General features: G+C 36.4%; 1 protein-coding gene across 2 annotated transcripts in view; it reads left to right on the top strand.

Moving 5' to 3' along the window:
* The window catches only part of LOC128229384 (ras-specific guanine nucleotide-releasing factor 2-like), a 204,477-nt gene that overhangs the window by 83,559 nt on the left and 104,179 nt on the right, over window positions 1-16,739 (top strand). For both annotated transcript variants that reach the window (XM_052941274.1, XM_052941273.1), the window contains 3 exons: window positions 527-726; window positions 1,006-1,177; window positions 12,649-12,736. In XM_052941274.1, the coding sequence (XP_052797234.1) occupies window positions 527-726; window positions 1,006-1,177; window positions 12,649-12,736 (460 nt within the window). The remainder of the gene's footprint in view (window positions 1-526; window positions 727-1,005; window positions 1,178-12,648; window positions 12,737-16,739) is intronic.

The raw sequence follows: 16,739 nt of genomic DNA on the forward strand, positions 1-16,739 counted from the left end.
AGAGATGACCTTGTGCTGTTTGTAATCACTTGTTCATGACCCAGGTTGTGGATAAACAATTGCATAATCTTCAAATCAATAATTGCTATTTGGCTGCACTGTCTTATCAATGAAATCTTTAGTAGAACATTGTAATTAAAACTCTTTTATCTGTTATCATCAAATTATAAGATTATGTTATTTCTAAACCAAAGTAAATTAGACATCATTAGACAGTGTTTCATTGTTTATCTATTGTTCTGTATAGAAGGTTAGATGTAAATGTACTTTATAAACATTTCGTATTGCATATTTTATATATCATTATGGATTAATCATTTCCTTATTTATATAATATAAACAGATCAATCATCAAAATTGCTTGTCTAATTCCTTATGATTCATCCCAACAATTTAGTGAATGGCTTTGTAATTATATATCAACTTTTTCCTTTCCTACTATTGAGTAACGGCTTCTTCAATATTATATATCAACTTTATCAATAAGGTACACTTAGTTCATGACCTCACATTGTAAATCAATCAGATCCGGCATGGGAGCGTAGAGAGACTGCTTGAGCGCCTGACAGACCTACGCTTTCTGAGTATTGACTTTCTCAACACGTTTTTGCTCACATATCGCGTGTTCACGACAGGCGAAAAGGTCCTTGAGGCCCTGAAAAAGGTCTACCGATCCCTTGAGGCCTCTGGGTCAGATTCCGAGATGGGCAGGGATGGGGAGGAAAAGTATGAAAAAAAGTGTTTCACATTCATTACTTAATAATATTGAATGCATGACTTGAAATTATGAAATTTGTAAAACTTATGCAGCATGAAATTCTGAATAGTATACATAAGGCCAGCAAAAACAATAATAAAACTGTTTTATTAATTCATAGATTTGCTGAGCGAAAAATTAAACTACTACACGTGACAAAATATGAGATAAATATGCATTTAACTAGTTATTGCCCTGTGACTTTTAAAATATTTGTAAAAAAAATATAACTTGTAAATGTTAACCAGAGATGGTCTAGGAGGGGACTTGGGAAGCCCATCCCAGTTCACAAAGGAGCCACCCTCTATGGATCGTATTGTGAAGCCAAACGTTCATAAGATGGACAGAATACGACGTATCAGTACCGGATGTATGAAGCTGGAGGTCACTGGAAATACACTTAACCAAGCTGTTTCTCAGGTAATTTGCTTGTTCATACAAAGTAAATGTGCAGTGTCCATACAGATGGACCTGATACAGCATGTACCAGATGAATGAAGCTGAAAGTAACTGGTTCCTCCAAACTCCATACTGCTCCCACATATGTAATGTGATGATGATCTAACTCCATACAGCAGGTAATTCCCTTTTCTGTACAGTATTTATTGCTCCCACATGTCATGTGATGATGATCTAACTCCATACAGCAGTTAATTCCCTTTTCTGTACAGAATTTATTGCTTCCACATGTTATGTGATGATGATCTAACTCCATACAGCATGTAATTCCCTTTTCTGTACAGTATCTACTGCTCCCACATGTCATGTGATGATGATCTAACTCCACACAGCAGTTAATTCCCTTTTCTGTACAGTATTTACTGCTCCCACATATATGTATATCATGTGATGATGATCTAACTCCACACAGCAGGTAATTCCCTTTTCTGTACAGTATTTACTGCTCCCACATGTCATGTGATGATGATCTAACTCCACACAGCAGTTAATTCCCTTTTCTGTACAGTATTTACTGCTCCCACATATATATATGTCATGTGATGATGATCTAACTCCATACAGCAGTTAATTCCCTTTTGCTGTACAGTATTTACTGCTCCCATATGTCATGTGATGATGATCTAACTCCATACAGCAGTTAATTCCCTTATCTGTACAGTATTTACTGCTCCCACATACACAGTGTATGTCATGTGATGATGATCTAACTCCATACAGCAGTTAATTCTCTTTTCTGTACAGTATTTACTGCCCCCACATGTCATATGATGATGAACTAACTCCATACAGCAGTTAATTCCCTTTTCTGTACAGTATTTACTGCCCCACATGTTATGTGATGATGATCTAACTCCATACAGCAGTTAATTCCCTTATCTGTACACTATTTACTCCTCCCACATGTCATGTGATGATGATCTAACTCCATACAGCAGTTAATTCCCTTTTCTGTACAGTATTTACTGCCCCAACATGTCATGTGATGATGATCTAACTCCATACAGCAGTTAATTCCCTTTTCTGTACAGTATTTACTGCTCCCACATGTCATGTGATGATGATCTTACTCCATACAGCAGTTAATTCCCTTTTCTGTACAGTATTTACTGCTCCCACATGTCATGTGATGATGATCTATCTCCATACAGCATGTAATTCCCTTTTTGTACAGTATTTACTGCTCCCACATGTCATGTGATGATGATCTAACTCCATACAGCAGTTAATTTCCTTTTCTGTACAGTATTTACTGCCCCCACTTGTCATGTGATGATGATCTAACTCCATACAGCAGTTAATTCCCTTTTCTGTACAGTATTTTCTGCCCCCACATGTTATGTGATGATGATCTAACTCCATACAGCAGTTAATTCCCTTTTCTGTACAGTATTTACTGCTCCCACATGTCATGTGATGATGATCTAACTCCATACAGCAGGTAATTCCCTTTTCTGTACAGTATTTATTGCTACCACATGTCATGTGATGATGATCTATCTCCATACAGCATGTAATTCCCTTTTCTGTACAGTATTTACTGCTCCCATATGTCATGTGATGATGATCTAACTCCACACAGCAGTTAATTCCCTTTTCTGTACAGTATTTTCTGCTCCCACATATATGTATGTCATATGATGATGATCTAACTCCACACAGCAGGTAATTCCCTTTTCTGTACAGTATTTACTGCTCCCACATGTCATGTGATGATGATCTAACTCCACACAGCAGTTAATTCCCTTTTCTGTACAGTATTTACTGCTCCCACATATATGTATGTCATGTGATGATGATCTAACTCCATACAGCAGTTAATTCCCTTTTCTGTACAGTATTTACTGCCCCCACATGTCATGTGATGATGATCTTACTCAACACAGCAGTTAATTCTCTTTTCTGTACAGTATTTACTGCCCCCACATGTCATATGATGATGAACTAACTCCATACAGCAGTTAATTCCCTTTTCTGTACAGTATTTACTGCTCCCTCATGTCATGTGATGATGATCTAACTCCACACAGCAGTTAATTCCCTTTTCTGTACAGTATTTACTGCTCCCACATGTCATGTGATAATAATCTAACTCCATACAGCAGTTAGTTACCTTTTCTGTACAGTATTTACTGCCCCAACATGTCATGTGATGATGATCTAACTCCATACAGCAGTTAATTCCCTTTTCTGTACAGTATTTACTGCTCCCACATGTCATGTGATGATAATCTAACTCCATACAGCAGTTAATTCCCTTTTCTGTACAGTATTTACTGCCCCCACATGTCATGTGATGATGATCTAACTCCACACAGCAGTTAATTCCCTTTTCTGTACAGTATTTACTGCCCCCACATGTTATGTGATGATGATCTGACTCCATACAGCAGTTAATTCCCTTTTCTGTACAGTATTTACTGCTCCCACTTATGTCATGTGATGATGATCTAACTCCATACAGCAGTTAATTCCCTTTTCTGTACAGTCTTTACTGCTCCCACATATATGTATGTCATGTGATGATGATCTAACTCCATACAGCAGTTAATTCCCTTTTATGTACAGTATTTACTGCTCCCACATACATGTATGTCATGTGATGATGATCTAACTCCATACAGCAGTCAATTCCCTTTTATGTACAGTATTTACTGCTCCCACATGTCATGTGATGATGATCTAACTCCATACAGCAGTTAATTCCCTTTTCTGTACAGTATTTACTGCTCCCACATGTCATGTGATGATGATCTAACTCCATACAGCAGGAAACTTCCCTTTTCTGTACAGTATTTATTGCTCCCACATGTCATGTGATGATGATCTATCTCCATACAGCATGTAATTCCCTTTTCTGTACAGTATTTACTGCTCCCACATGTCATGTGATGATGATCTAACTCCACACAGCAGTTAATTCCCTTTTCTGTACAGTATTTACTGCTCCCACATATATGTATGTCATGTGATGATGATCTAACTCCACACAGCAGGTAATTCCCTTTTCTGTACAGTATTTACTGCTCCCACATGTCATGTGATGATGATCTAACTCCACACAGCAGTTAATTCCCTTTTCTGTACAGTATTTACTGCTCCCACATATATGTATGTCATGTGATGATGATCTAACTCCATACAGCAGTTAATTCCCTTTTCTGTACAGTATTTACTGCCCCCACATGTCATGTGATGATAATCTTACTCAACACAGCAGTTAATTCTCTTTTCTGTACAGTATTTACTGCCCCCACATGTCATATGATGATGAACTAACTCCATACAGCAGTTAATTCCCTTTTCTGTACAGTATTTACTGCTCCCTCATGTCATGTGATGATGATCTAACTCCACACACCAGTTAATTCCCTTTTCTGTACAGTATTTTTTGCTCCCACATGTCATGTGATAATAATCTAACTCCATACAGCAGTTAATTACCTTTTCTGTACAGTATTTACTGCCCCAACATGTCATGTGATGATGATCTAACTCCATACAGCAGTTAATTCCCTTTTCTGTACAGTATTTTCTGCTCCCACATGTCATGTGATGATAATCTAACTCCATACAGCAGTTAATTTCCTTTTCTGTACAGTATTTACTGCCCCCACATGTCATGTGATGATGATCTAACTCCACACAGCAGTCAATTCCCTTTTCTGTACAGTATTTACTGCCCCCACATGTCATGTGATGATGATCTGACTCCATACAGCAGTTAATTCCCTTTTCTGTACAGTATTTACTGCTCCCACTTATGTCATGTGATGATGATCTAACTCCATACAGCAGTTAATTCCCTTTTATATACAGTATTTACTGCTCCCACATATATGTATGTCATGTGATGATGATCTAACTCCATACAGCAGTTAATTCCCTTTTATGTACAGTATTTACTGCTCCCACATACATGTATTTCATGTGATGATGATCTAACTCCATACAGCAGTCAATTCCCTTTTATGTACAGTATTTACTGCTCCCACATGTCATGTGATGATGATCTAACTCCATACAGCAGTTAATTCCCTTTTATGTACAGTATTTACTGCTCCCACATGTCATGTGATGATGATCTATCTCCATACAGCAGTTAATTCCCTTTTCTGTATAGTATTTACTGCCCCCACTTTTGTCATGTGATAATAATCTAACTCCATACAGCAGTTAATTCCCTTTTCTGTACAGTTTTTACTGCTCCCACATGTCATGTGATGATAATCTAACTCCACACAGCAGTTAATTCCCTTTTCTGTACAGTATTTCCTGCCCCCACATATGTCATGTGATGATGGTCTAACTCCACACAGCAGTTAATTCCCTTTTCTGTACAGTATTTACTGCCCCAACATATGTCATGTGATGATGGTCTAACTCCACACAGCAGTTAATTCCCTTTTCTGTACAGTATTTACTGCCCCAACATATGTCATGTGATGATAATCTAACTCCATACAGCAGTTTATTCCCTTTTTTGTACAGTATTTACTGCTCCCACATGTCATGTGATGATGATCTAACTCCATACAGCAGTTAATTCCCTTTTCTGTACAGTATTTACTGCTTCCACATGTCATGTGATGATGATCTAACTCCATACAGCAGTTTTTTCCCTTTTCTGTACAGTATTTACTGCTCCCTCATGTCATGTGATGATGATCTAACTCCATACAGCAGTTAATTCCCTTTTCTGTACAGTATTTACTGCTTCCACATGTCATGTGATGATGATCTAACTCCATACAGCAGTTAATTCCCTTTTTTGTACAGTATTTACTGCCCCCACATGTCATGTGATGATGATCTAACTCCATACAGCAGTTAATTCCCTTTTCTGTACAGAATTAACTGCCCCTACATGTCATGTGATGATGATCTAACTCCATACAGCAGTTAATTCCCTTTTCTGTACAGTATTTACTGCCCCCACATGTTATGTGATGATGATCTAACTCCACACAGCAGTTAATTCCCTTTTCTATACAGTATTTACTGCTTCCACATGTCATGTGATGATGATCTTACTCCATACAGCAGTTAATTCCCTTTTTTGTACCGTATTTACTGCCCCCACATGTCATGTGATGATGATCTAACTCCATACAGCAGTTAATTCCCTTTTTTGTACAGTATTTACTGCTCCCACATGTCATGTGATGATGATCTAACTCCATACAGCAGGTTAATTCCCTTTTCTGTACAGTATTTACTGCTCCCACATACACAGTGTATGTCATGTGATGATGATCTAACTTCATACAGCAGTTAATTCCCTTTTCTGTACAGTATATACTGCCCCCACATGTTATGTGATAATAATCTAACTCCATACAGCAGTTAATTCCCTTTTTGTACAGTATTTACTGCTCCCATATGTCATGTGATGATGATTTAACTCCATATAGCAGTTAATTCCCTTTTCTGTACAGTATTTACTGCTCCCACATGTCATGTGATGATGATCTAAATCCACACAGCAGTTAATTCCCTTTTCTGTACAGTATTTACTGCTCCCACATACATGTATGTCATGTGATGATGATCCAACTCCATACAGCAGTTAATTCCCTTTTCTGTACAGTATTTACTGCTCCAACATGTCATGTGATGATGATCTAACTCCATACAGCAGTTAATTCCCTTTTCTGTACAGTATTTACTGCTCCCACATGTCATGTGATGATGATCTAACTCCATACAGCAGTTAATTCCCTTTACTGTACAGTATTTACTGCTCCCACATGTCATGTGATGATGATCTAACTCCACACAGCAGTTTATTCCCTTTTCTGTACAGTATTTACTGCTCCCACATACACATATGTCATGTGATGATGATCTAACTCCATACAGCAGTTAATTCCCTTTTCTGTACAGTATTTACTGCTCCCACTTATGTCATGTGATGATGATCTAACTCCATACAGCAGTTAATTCCCTTTTCTGTACAGTATTTACTGCTCCCACATACATGTATGTCATGTGATGATGATCTAACTCCATACAGCAGTTAATTCCCTTTTCAGTACAGTATTTACTGCTCCCACATACATGTATGTCATGTGATGATGATCTAACTCCATACAGCAGTTAATTCCCTTTTATGTACAGTATTTACTGCTCCCACATACATGTATGTCATGTGATGATGATCCAACTCCATACAGCAGTTAATTCCCTTTTCTGTACAGTATTTACTGCTCCCACATGTCATGTGATGATGATCCAACTCCATACAGCAGTTTATTCCCTTTTATGTACAGTATTTACTGCTCCCACATGTCATGTGATGATGATCTAACTCCATACAGCATGTAATTCCCTTTTCTGTACAGTATTTACTGCCCCCACATGTCATGTGATGATGATCCAACTCCATACAGCAGTTTATTACCTTTTCTGTACAGTATTTACTGCTCCCACATGTCATGTGATGATGATCTAACTCCATACAGCAGTTAATTCCCTTTTCTGTACAGTATTTACTGCCCCCACATGTCATGTGATGATGATCTGACTCCACACAGCAGTTATTTCCCTTTTCTGTACAGTATTTACTGCCCCCACATGTCATGTGATGATGATCTAACTCCATACAGCAGTTAATTCCCTTTTCTGTACAGTATTTACTGCTCCCACATGTCATGTGATGATGATCTAACTCCACACAGCAGTTAATTCCCTTTTCTGTACAGTATTTACTGCTCCCACATACATGTATGTCATGTGATGATGATCTAACTCCATACAGCAGTTAATTCCCTTTTCTGTACAGTATTTACTGCTCCCACATGTCATGTGATGATGATCTAACTCCACACAGCAGTTAATACCATTTTCTGTACAGTATTTACTGCCCCCACATGTCATGTGATGATGATCTAACTCCATACAGCAGTTAATTCCCTCTTTTTGTACAGTATTTACTGCTCCCACATACACAGTGTATGTCATGTGATGATGATCTAACTCCACACAGCAGTTAATTCCCTTTTCTGTACAGTATTTACTGCTCCCATATACACAGTGTAATTCCCTTTTCTGTACAGTATTTACTGCTCCCATATACACAGTGTATGTCATGTGATGATGATCTAACTCCATACAGCAGTTAATTCCCTTTTCTGTACAATATTTACTGCTCCCACATACACAGTGTATGTCATGTGATGATAATTTAACTCCACACAGCAGTTAATTCCCTTTTCTGTACAGTATTTACTGCCCCCACATGTCATTTGATGATGATCTAACTCCATACAGCAGTTAATTCCCTTTACTGTACAGTATTTACTGCTCCCACATACACAGTGTATGTCATGTGATGATAATCTAACGCCACACAGCAGTTTATTCCCTTTTCTGTACAGTATTTACTGCTCCCACATACTTGTATGTCATGTGATGATGGTCAAATCATAAGATGTCATTTTAAGAGTAATAATGTTGTTTTTATCATTTGAAATAAATTATTATTTTAAACTTTAAAAACAATAACATTTGATGGAAATTTCAAAAATTGCATAAATACTTTAAACAAAATAATATTAAACACTAGAATCCAGTTTGCAACAGTCAACTTTTGTGGCATGATATTTTTTTTAACCCCATCGCCAGGAAGGAAACTCAAGTATTTATACAACTTACCAGTACAGTCCAAACTTGCTATGTTGACATCGGATATCTGGACCTTTCGGTTGTGTCGACTTTTTTTCTCCGGTCCCGAATTTATTCCTTCTTATTAACCAGGTTTTCACATAGTGAAACCTAGTTATTAGAATGACAAACGTTGTTGTTCGGGCGGGGGGACGTGCGGGCGGCGTCAAACTCACCTATTAAACTGAATAACTTTAGTAAGGGTTGACATTTCTTGACCAAACTTGGTCTATAGAAAGAGTTTATGGGTACCTTTCATGGGATTGCGTTTGGGGTCCCTAGGGTCAAGGTCAAGGTCACTGTTACTAAAAATAGAAAAATGGTTGAAACTGAATAATTTTAGTTAGGAAAGACATATCTTGACTAAACTTGGTCTATAGGAAGAGTTTATGGATACCTTTCATGGGATTGCTTTTGGGGTCCCAAGGGTCAAGGTCAAGGTCACTGTTGCTAAAAATAGTAAAACGGTTGAAACTGAATAACTTTAGTTAGGGATGACATATCTTGACTAAACTTGGTCTATAGGAAGAGTTTATGGAGACCTTTCATGGGATTGCATTTGGGGTCCCTAGGGTCAAGGTCAATTTCACTGTTTCTAAAAATAGAAAAACGGTTGAAACCAAATAACTTTAGTTTAGGTTGACATATCTTGACCAAACTTGGTCTATAGGAAGAGTTTATGGATACCTTTCATGGGATTGCGTTGGGGTACCTAGGGTCAAGGTCACTGTTACTTAAAATAGAAAAACGGTTGAAACTGAATAACTTTAATTAGGGTTGACATATCTTGACCAAACTTGGTCTATAGAAAGAGTTTATGGGTACCTTTCATGGGATTGTGTTTGGGGTCCCTAGGGTCAAGGTCAAGGTCACTGTTACTAAAACTAGAAAAACCGTTGAAACTGAATTACTTTAGTTAGGGTTGACATATTTTGATTAAACTTGGTCTATAGGAAGAGTTATTGGATACCTTTTTATGGTATTGTGTTTGGGGTCCCTAGGGTCAAGGTCACTGTTACTAAAAATAGAAAAAAGGTTGAAAATGAATAACTTTAGTTAGGGATGACATATCTTGACCAAACTTGGTCTATTGGAAGAGTTTATGGATACTTTCATGGGATTGCGTTTGGGGTCCCTAGGGTTAAGGTCAAGGTCACTGTTACTCAAAATAGAAAAATAGTTGAAACTGAATAACTTTATTCAGGGTTCTCATATCCTGAACCAACTTGGTATAAAGGAAGAGTTTATGGATACCTTTCAATGGATTGCATTTTGGGTCCCTATGGTCAAGGTCACTGGTACTAAAAATAGAAAAACAGACACAGGCTGAAATTCTTCTGTCAATCATTAAAAACCTGGTTTCGTCGCATTGCGGCGATTCTTGTTCTATTTAAAATAAATATGCTTGTGTCGATTTTTCTATGTCGACTTTTTCGCTATGTTGATCTCCTATTTCAGTTCCTGTGGTTGATTTTCACTCGTTTTCCTAGTTTCTTATGTCGAACTGTAGATCGTGTTGTAGGTGCGTAAATATTCATGGCGGTTTGAGGCAAGTCGCTAAATTACCGTGCAAGTCAAAATAACAAACTGTCATAATTGGAGGTTAATTGGTAAGTGTAAATTATTAAAGTTGTTTGTTTATGTTTTTGATTAAAGAGGCATTTATTGCTCAAGCTGTTCATTGAAAGGCACAAGGAAGCCGATGACATCATGGGAAAATTTGACAACATTGAAAGTTACGTGACAAAGAATTTTCTCTACACTGCATGTAGAGAACAAACACGCATTAGCAGCCTTTTTTTTTTAAACCAGTTTAAATTGTCTCTTGAAAAAGATTGAATCCTGTATCTTATTCTATGTTTAATAGTGTTTGAATGTGTTTTAAGAATGTGCTATACTGCTGTGTATGATATCACGAATCTGCTATTTGAAAGCTGCACTCTCGTAGATATACCATTTTTACAACTTTTTTATTTGTTGTCTTTGAAAGAACAAATTTTTGCATAAATATATCTGCAAACCAATGATAAAAGATTTTCATATTTCCTTTAAAAAATTAATGTTTTATGGCTTAAACCGTTACTAACGGTTTAAAGGGACTGTACACCAGATTGGCACCCAAAAAAGTTTTTCTTCTGTAACGAATCTCAGGACAATTATTTAATAAAATGTTTTACTCTTTGATATCATAATTAAAAAAAAAAAATACCAAAATGAAAAAAAAAAAAATTGAGTCATAAACCTGGTTCGAACCCGTGTCGCCAAAATAGCAGTCCAGTGTTGTATCCACTGTGCTACGATGGCTTACCCTAAATGAGTGGAATATTTAAGCTATATACCTAACTTGGTTATATCACGTGATAACATCGACTAGCCAATCACACATAAGGAATGAATTCTACTAGGTAGAAATACCTAGTTATCTTTTTTAATGGAAAAATACGAAATAACTGCTAAAAATAAATTAATTGTAAACTATGTGGTACTTCAGTTAGTAAGTTTCAATGCATTGAACACATATCAATACCAAGTTTATGTCAGTTTTCAACAATTTTCTCTTTTTATCGCTATTTCATCATACGGAGTACAGCCCTTTTAAGAAAAATGCAAAAAAGATATATTTTTGAACTTGAATATAAAAATCTGCGATCTTATTTTATGTCAGCAGTCTTATATAACTGTTTCAATGGATTTTCGCAAAAATTGGCTTGTTCCAAGACAAAAAATGAAAATGTTGTCAAAACGTTCAATCTGTGAGAGTGCACCTTTAAGTTGTTGTCATGTGTCATATACTGTTTATGTACAATGTACAAGTGTATGTCAATGTAGTTTTATATCTGTTTTGTGTCATCCATAAACGTGAATTAAATGAATTTGACACAAATAAAAAAAAAATTGTCACTTTTTTTCAATAATAATTGGTTTTCAGAATTGCATAAATCGGATGTCGGACATAAATCAAACACAAATGTGTTGGGATTGTTGATATTTTTTGTAATTCAGATGTGTCAAATGTTCTTTATCTCGACTTTTTCTTCTAGGTCCCAAAGAAGTCGACATAATGAGTTTCGACTGTATTTCCCTTATGGTGATAATTAAAGAAGTCCAACTTCAACACAAATTATTTATTAATGAATTTTTTTTTCAGCCATTTGGCCTTCATCAGGTTGTAGGTTGTAGGTTGAACATTAGCATTCTTCACTAATACCATACAAAGACCATGCTATTCATACGAAAGCTACTTATTTATTAAAACATGAAAAACATTCAGCACAAGTAATATGAAAACAAAGCACAAAAACAATAATTTCATAGGCTGGTTATTGGACACATTTATATGTTCACTTTTATCAAAATATTTGGAGTTGACAAGTAAATGTTATAAAGGATATTTGTTGATTTCAGTGTTGTATGATATATTACAATAAAATCAATAAGTGTCAATTTTATTTCATGCATTTCTCATGTTTTCTACATTTCTTTCCTTGCTTAAGACACTCATGTTTGACAACAGTCAAGTGGGGAGTCTGAAATCAGGCTCACCTCTAATACACAAATTCAGTAGGTCCAGCAGCATAAAATAAGGTTCTACAGTGTAATGAGAAACTAAGTGTAAGTGCTGAATCACATTGAATATAGAAGTTTTTCTCAAGCCTGATAGTGAAAATGATCAAGTTATCAATCACCCATATTTTCCTCTCTTGCACCTATACTATGCATATGGTATGCATGAAATAAAGGTTTTTCTTCCATTCACACATTCACAGTTGGCTTCTACATCTGGTCAGACGACTACTGGGGACTCCTCCTCGCACTCGGAACAACGAACAGGAAAGAAACACATAAACTTTACAGGTACATAGTTCAGCAAAAACTGTGTTTTTTAGCTCACCTTAGCCGTAGGCTGAGGGTGAGCTATAAGAATTGATGAATGTCCGTCGTCTGTCGTCCATCATCTGTCGTCCGTCATCTGTCCACACTTAGTTTGTTAAAACTCTAGTGGTCACATTTTTGCCTAAATTGTCACGAAACTTGGTCAGGATGTTTGTCCCAGTAATTACTCGGACATGTACGAATATGGGTCATCTTGGATGAAAAACTAGGTGACCCCAAAATAGAAAAATATTGTTAACACTCTAGAGGCTATTTTTTCATTCCAAATATCCTGGAAATTTGTCAGAAAGGTTATTTCAATGATTTCAAGCTCAAGATCGAATAAAGGTCATCTGGGATCAAAAACTAGGTCACAGCCCAAGTTTGGAAAAATCTTGTTAACACATTAGATAGAGGTAACATTTTCAGCCCAAATATCCTAGAAAATTTGTTAGAAAGGTTGTTTTGTTGATTTCTAGCTGAACTTCGAATATGGGTCATCTGGAGTCAAAAACTAGGTCACAGAGCCCAAATATGGAAAAACCTTGTTAACACTCTAGAGGTAACATTTTCAGCCCAAATATCCTGGAAATTCGTCAGAAAGGTTGTTTCGGTGGTTTCTAGCTCAAGTTTGAATATGGGTCATCTTGGATGAAAAACTAGGTGACCCCAAAATAGAAAAATATTGTTAACACTCTAGAGGCTATTTTTTCATTCCAAATATCCTGGAAATTTGTCAGAAAGGTTATTTCAATGATTTCTAGCTCAAGATCGAATAAAGGTCATCTGGGATCAAAAACTAGGTCACAGCCCAAGTTTGGAAAAATCTTGTTAACACATTAGATAGAGGTAACATTTTCAGCCCAAATATCCTAGAAAATTTGTTAGAAAGGTTGTTTTGTTGATTTCTAGCTGAACTTCGAATATGGGTCATCTGGAGTCAAAAACTAGGTCACAGAGCCCAAATATGGAAAAACCTTGTTAACACTCTAGAGGTAACATTTTCAGCCCAAATATCCTAGAAAATTTGTCAGAAAGGTTGTTTTGTTGATTTCTAGCTGAACTTCGAATATGGGTCATCTGGAGTCAAAAACTAGGTCACAGAGCCCAAATATGGAAAAACCTTGTTAACACTCTAGAGGTAACATTTTCAGCCCAAATATCCTGGAAATTCGTCAGAAAGGTTGTTTCGGTGGTTTCTAGCTCAAGTTTGAATATGGGTCATCTGGGATCAAAAACTAGGTCACAGCCCAAATATGAAAAAACCTTGTTTACACTCTAGAGGTAACATTTTCAGCCCAAATATCCTGAAAATTTGTCAGAAAGGTTGTTTCGTTGATTTCTAGCTCAAGTTCGAATATGGGTCATCTGGGGTCAAAAACTAGGTCACAGAGCCCAAGTTTGGAAATATCTTTTTAACACATTAGAGGTAACATTTTCAGCCCAAATGTCCTAGAAAATTTGTTAGAAAGGTTGTTTTGTTGATTTCTAGCTGAACTTCGAATATGGGTCATCTGGAGTCAAAAACTAGGTCACAGAGCCCAAATATTGAAAAACCTTTTTAACACTCTAGAGGTAACAATTTCAGCCCAAATATATTTGAAATTTGTCAGAAATGTTGGTTTGATAATTTTTAAGTCAAGTTCAAATATGGGTCATCTGGGGTCAAAAACTAGGTCACAGATCCCAAATATGGAAAAACCTTGTTAACACTCTAGAGGTAACATTTTTAGTCCAAATATTCTGGAAATTTGTCAGAAAGGTTGTTTTGATTATTTTTATTTAAGTGTTGTGCTTGGGTCACTTACATGCAAACTATCAAAGCTATCACTTTCAGACTTAGGAATACCAATTCAAATGTACAATGTGAAATAAATAAACTGTTAAAGGATAAAATTGGACAAGCTTTCAACACCCGCAGACAATGCTCTTGTTAATACGTATATTATTTTTCCATGTTTTTAAGACCTTTTAAAAAATGGGTTGATTATAGTTTCACCTGCGACGTACAGGCAGGGGAAGTCCAGTATGTTATCCGATCAATATCTTAAGAACTGTTTATCCAATCAGGTGAGCGATATAGGGCCATCTTGGCCCTCTTGTTTCTTTTAAGCACACCTGAGCACAAAGTGCTTAAGGTGAGCTATTGTGATAGGTCTATATCCGGCTTCTGTTGTCCGTTGTCTTTGTCTGGCGTCAACAATTGTCATTTTCTCCTAAACCACATGGAGAATCTTAATGAAACTTTATAGGAATGATCCTTGGTGCTCTTTCAAAATTGTTCATAGAAATTAATTCCATGCAGAACTCTGGTTGCCATGGCAACCTAAAGGAAAACCTACAAAACTTTTCTTGACAAAAACCATGAGGCCTAGAGCTTAGATATTTGGTATGTAACATTGACTAGTAGTTGTCTACCAAGTTTGTTCAAATTATGCCCCTGGGGTAAAAATTGGCCCCACCATGTCTGTAACAAGTTCACTATTAATACCGCCCCACTTCACTGAGAGTGTAGTTTCTTAAAACACTTCGATAAACCTTTTTACAATACAGCCGTCTGACGGACCACTGTCAAAACATTATTTTGGAATCAGGTTTGTCGAAGTGTTTGATGAAACTAATCACCTTATCAAACTCCAGTAATAAAATGAAGGATGCTGCGGAATAGACGGCCCTTTGTTGCATTTAAAATGGTGTAGTAAAAGAAAAGTTGTCTTTGATTTAAGTCTTCTTTTTAGGCAAAATGTTGCCTTCTGACGTATATATGATGTAATTAATTACGTGGTATACACACACTGATGTTATGTAGGATGGAAATTGAGAGACTGTTACTTTAGGCTGTTCATATTGTAGTGTTATCAAATCCTCATAGTTTATAGCAGATGCTGCGGAATAGACGGCCCTTTGTTGCATTTAAAATGGTGTAGTAAAAGAAAAGTTATCTTTGATTTAAGTCTTCTTTTTAGGCAAAATGTTGCCTTCTGACGTAGTATATATGATGTAATTAATTACGTGGTATACACACACTGATGTTATGTAGGATGGAAATTGAGAGACTGTTACTTTAGGCTGTTCATATTGTAGTGTTATCAAATCCTCATAGTTTATAGCAGGTATATTTTATTGGATGGTGCACTGTCCGTCATTCGTGTGTCTTACACTATTGCTTGTGAAAATCAAACTATGCCTTGGGGTCAAAACTCACTATGCCATGAGGTTTCCTGTGGACTTATCGAAAATCTTCTCGTCTGACTCCGCTAGGCCCAGACCTTTGATAATTTGTTATGAGCATCATATAGTAGTCCTCTACCAAGATTGTACAAATTATGTGCCTTGGGTCAAATTTAGTCCCACCCTTTTTGACCTAATGTCTTATTTTTGAAACTACACCGAAGAAATTTTGACCATGTTCACAATTCTGTAAACAAATAACAATGTTGTGGTTGGATGACCTTGACTGTGACCTGTTAGCCTACTTTCTTATTTTTGTAGCTACAGCAATGAATTTGGACCATGTGTAGAATTATGAAAACAAATATCAATATTGTCCTCAGATGACCTTGACTGTGACTTTTTGACCTACCCGGTACTCTCATTTTTTTTAAGGTGCAGCAATAACATTTTGACCATGTGTACAGTTTTGAAAACAGATATCAATGCTGTGCTTGGATGACCTTTATTGTACCTTTTTGACCTTCCTTATTTTTGAAGTCTCTGTTATGAAATTTCGAGCATGTGTACAGTTTAAGAACATATATCAATATGGACATTATCAGGTGACTTTTAGACCTACTTTCTTAGTTTTGAAGCTACAGTTTTGAAATGCATCATATGTACAGCTTTGAGAACAAATATCAAGCTATATTGATTACAATTCTGTTTTTTCTGTTCTCACTTTTATTCAGGTGAGCGATTTAGGGCCATCATGGCCCGCTTGTTGTATAAAAAATCTTTAATGCTGTCAGTTTAAATTTATTCTAACTGT

The sequence above is a fragment of the Mya arenaria genome, chromosome 3, assembly GCF_026914265.1.
Source record: "Mya arenaria isolate MELC-2E11 chromosome 3, ASM2691426v1".
NCBI lineage: Eukaryota > Metazoa > Mollusca > Bivalvia > Myida > Myidae > Mya > Mya arenaria.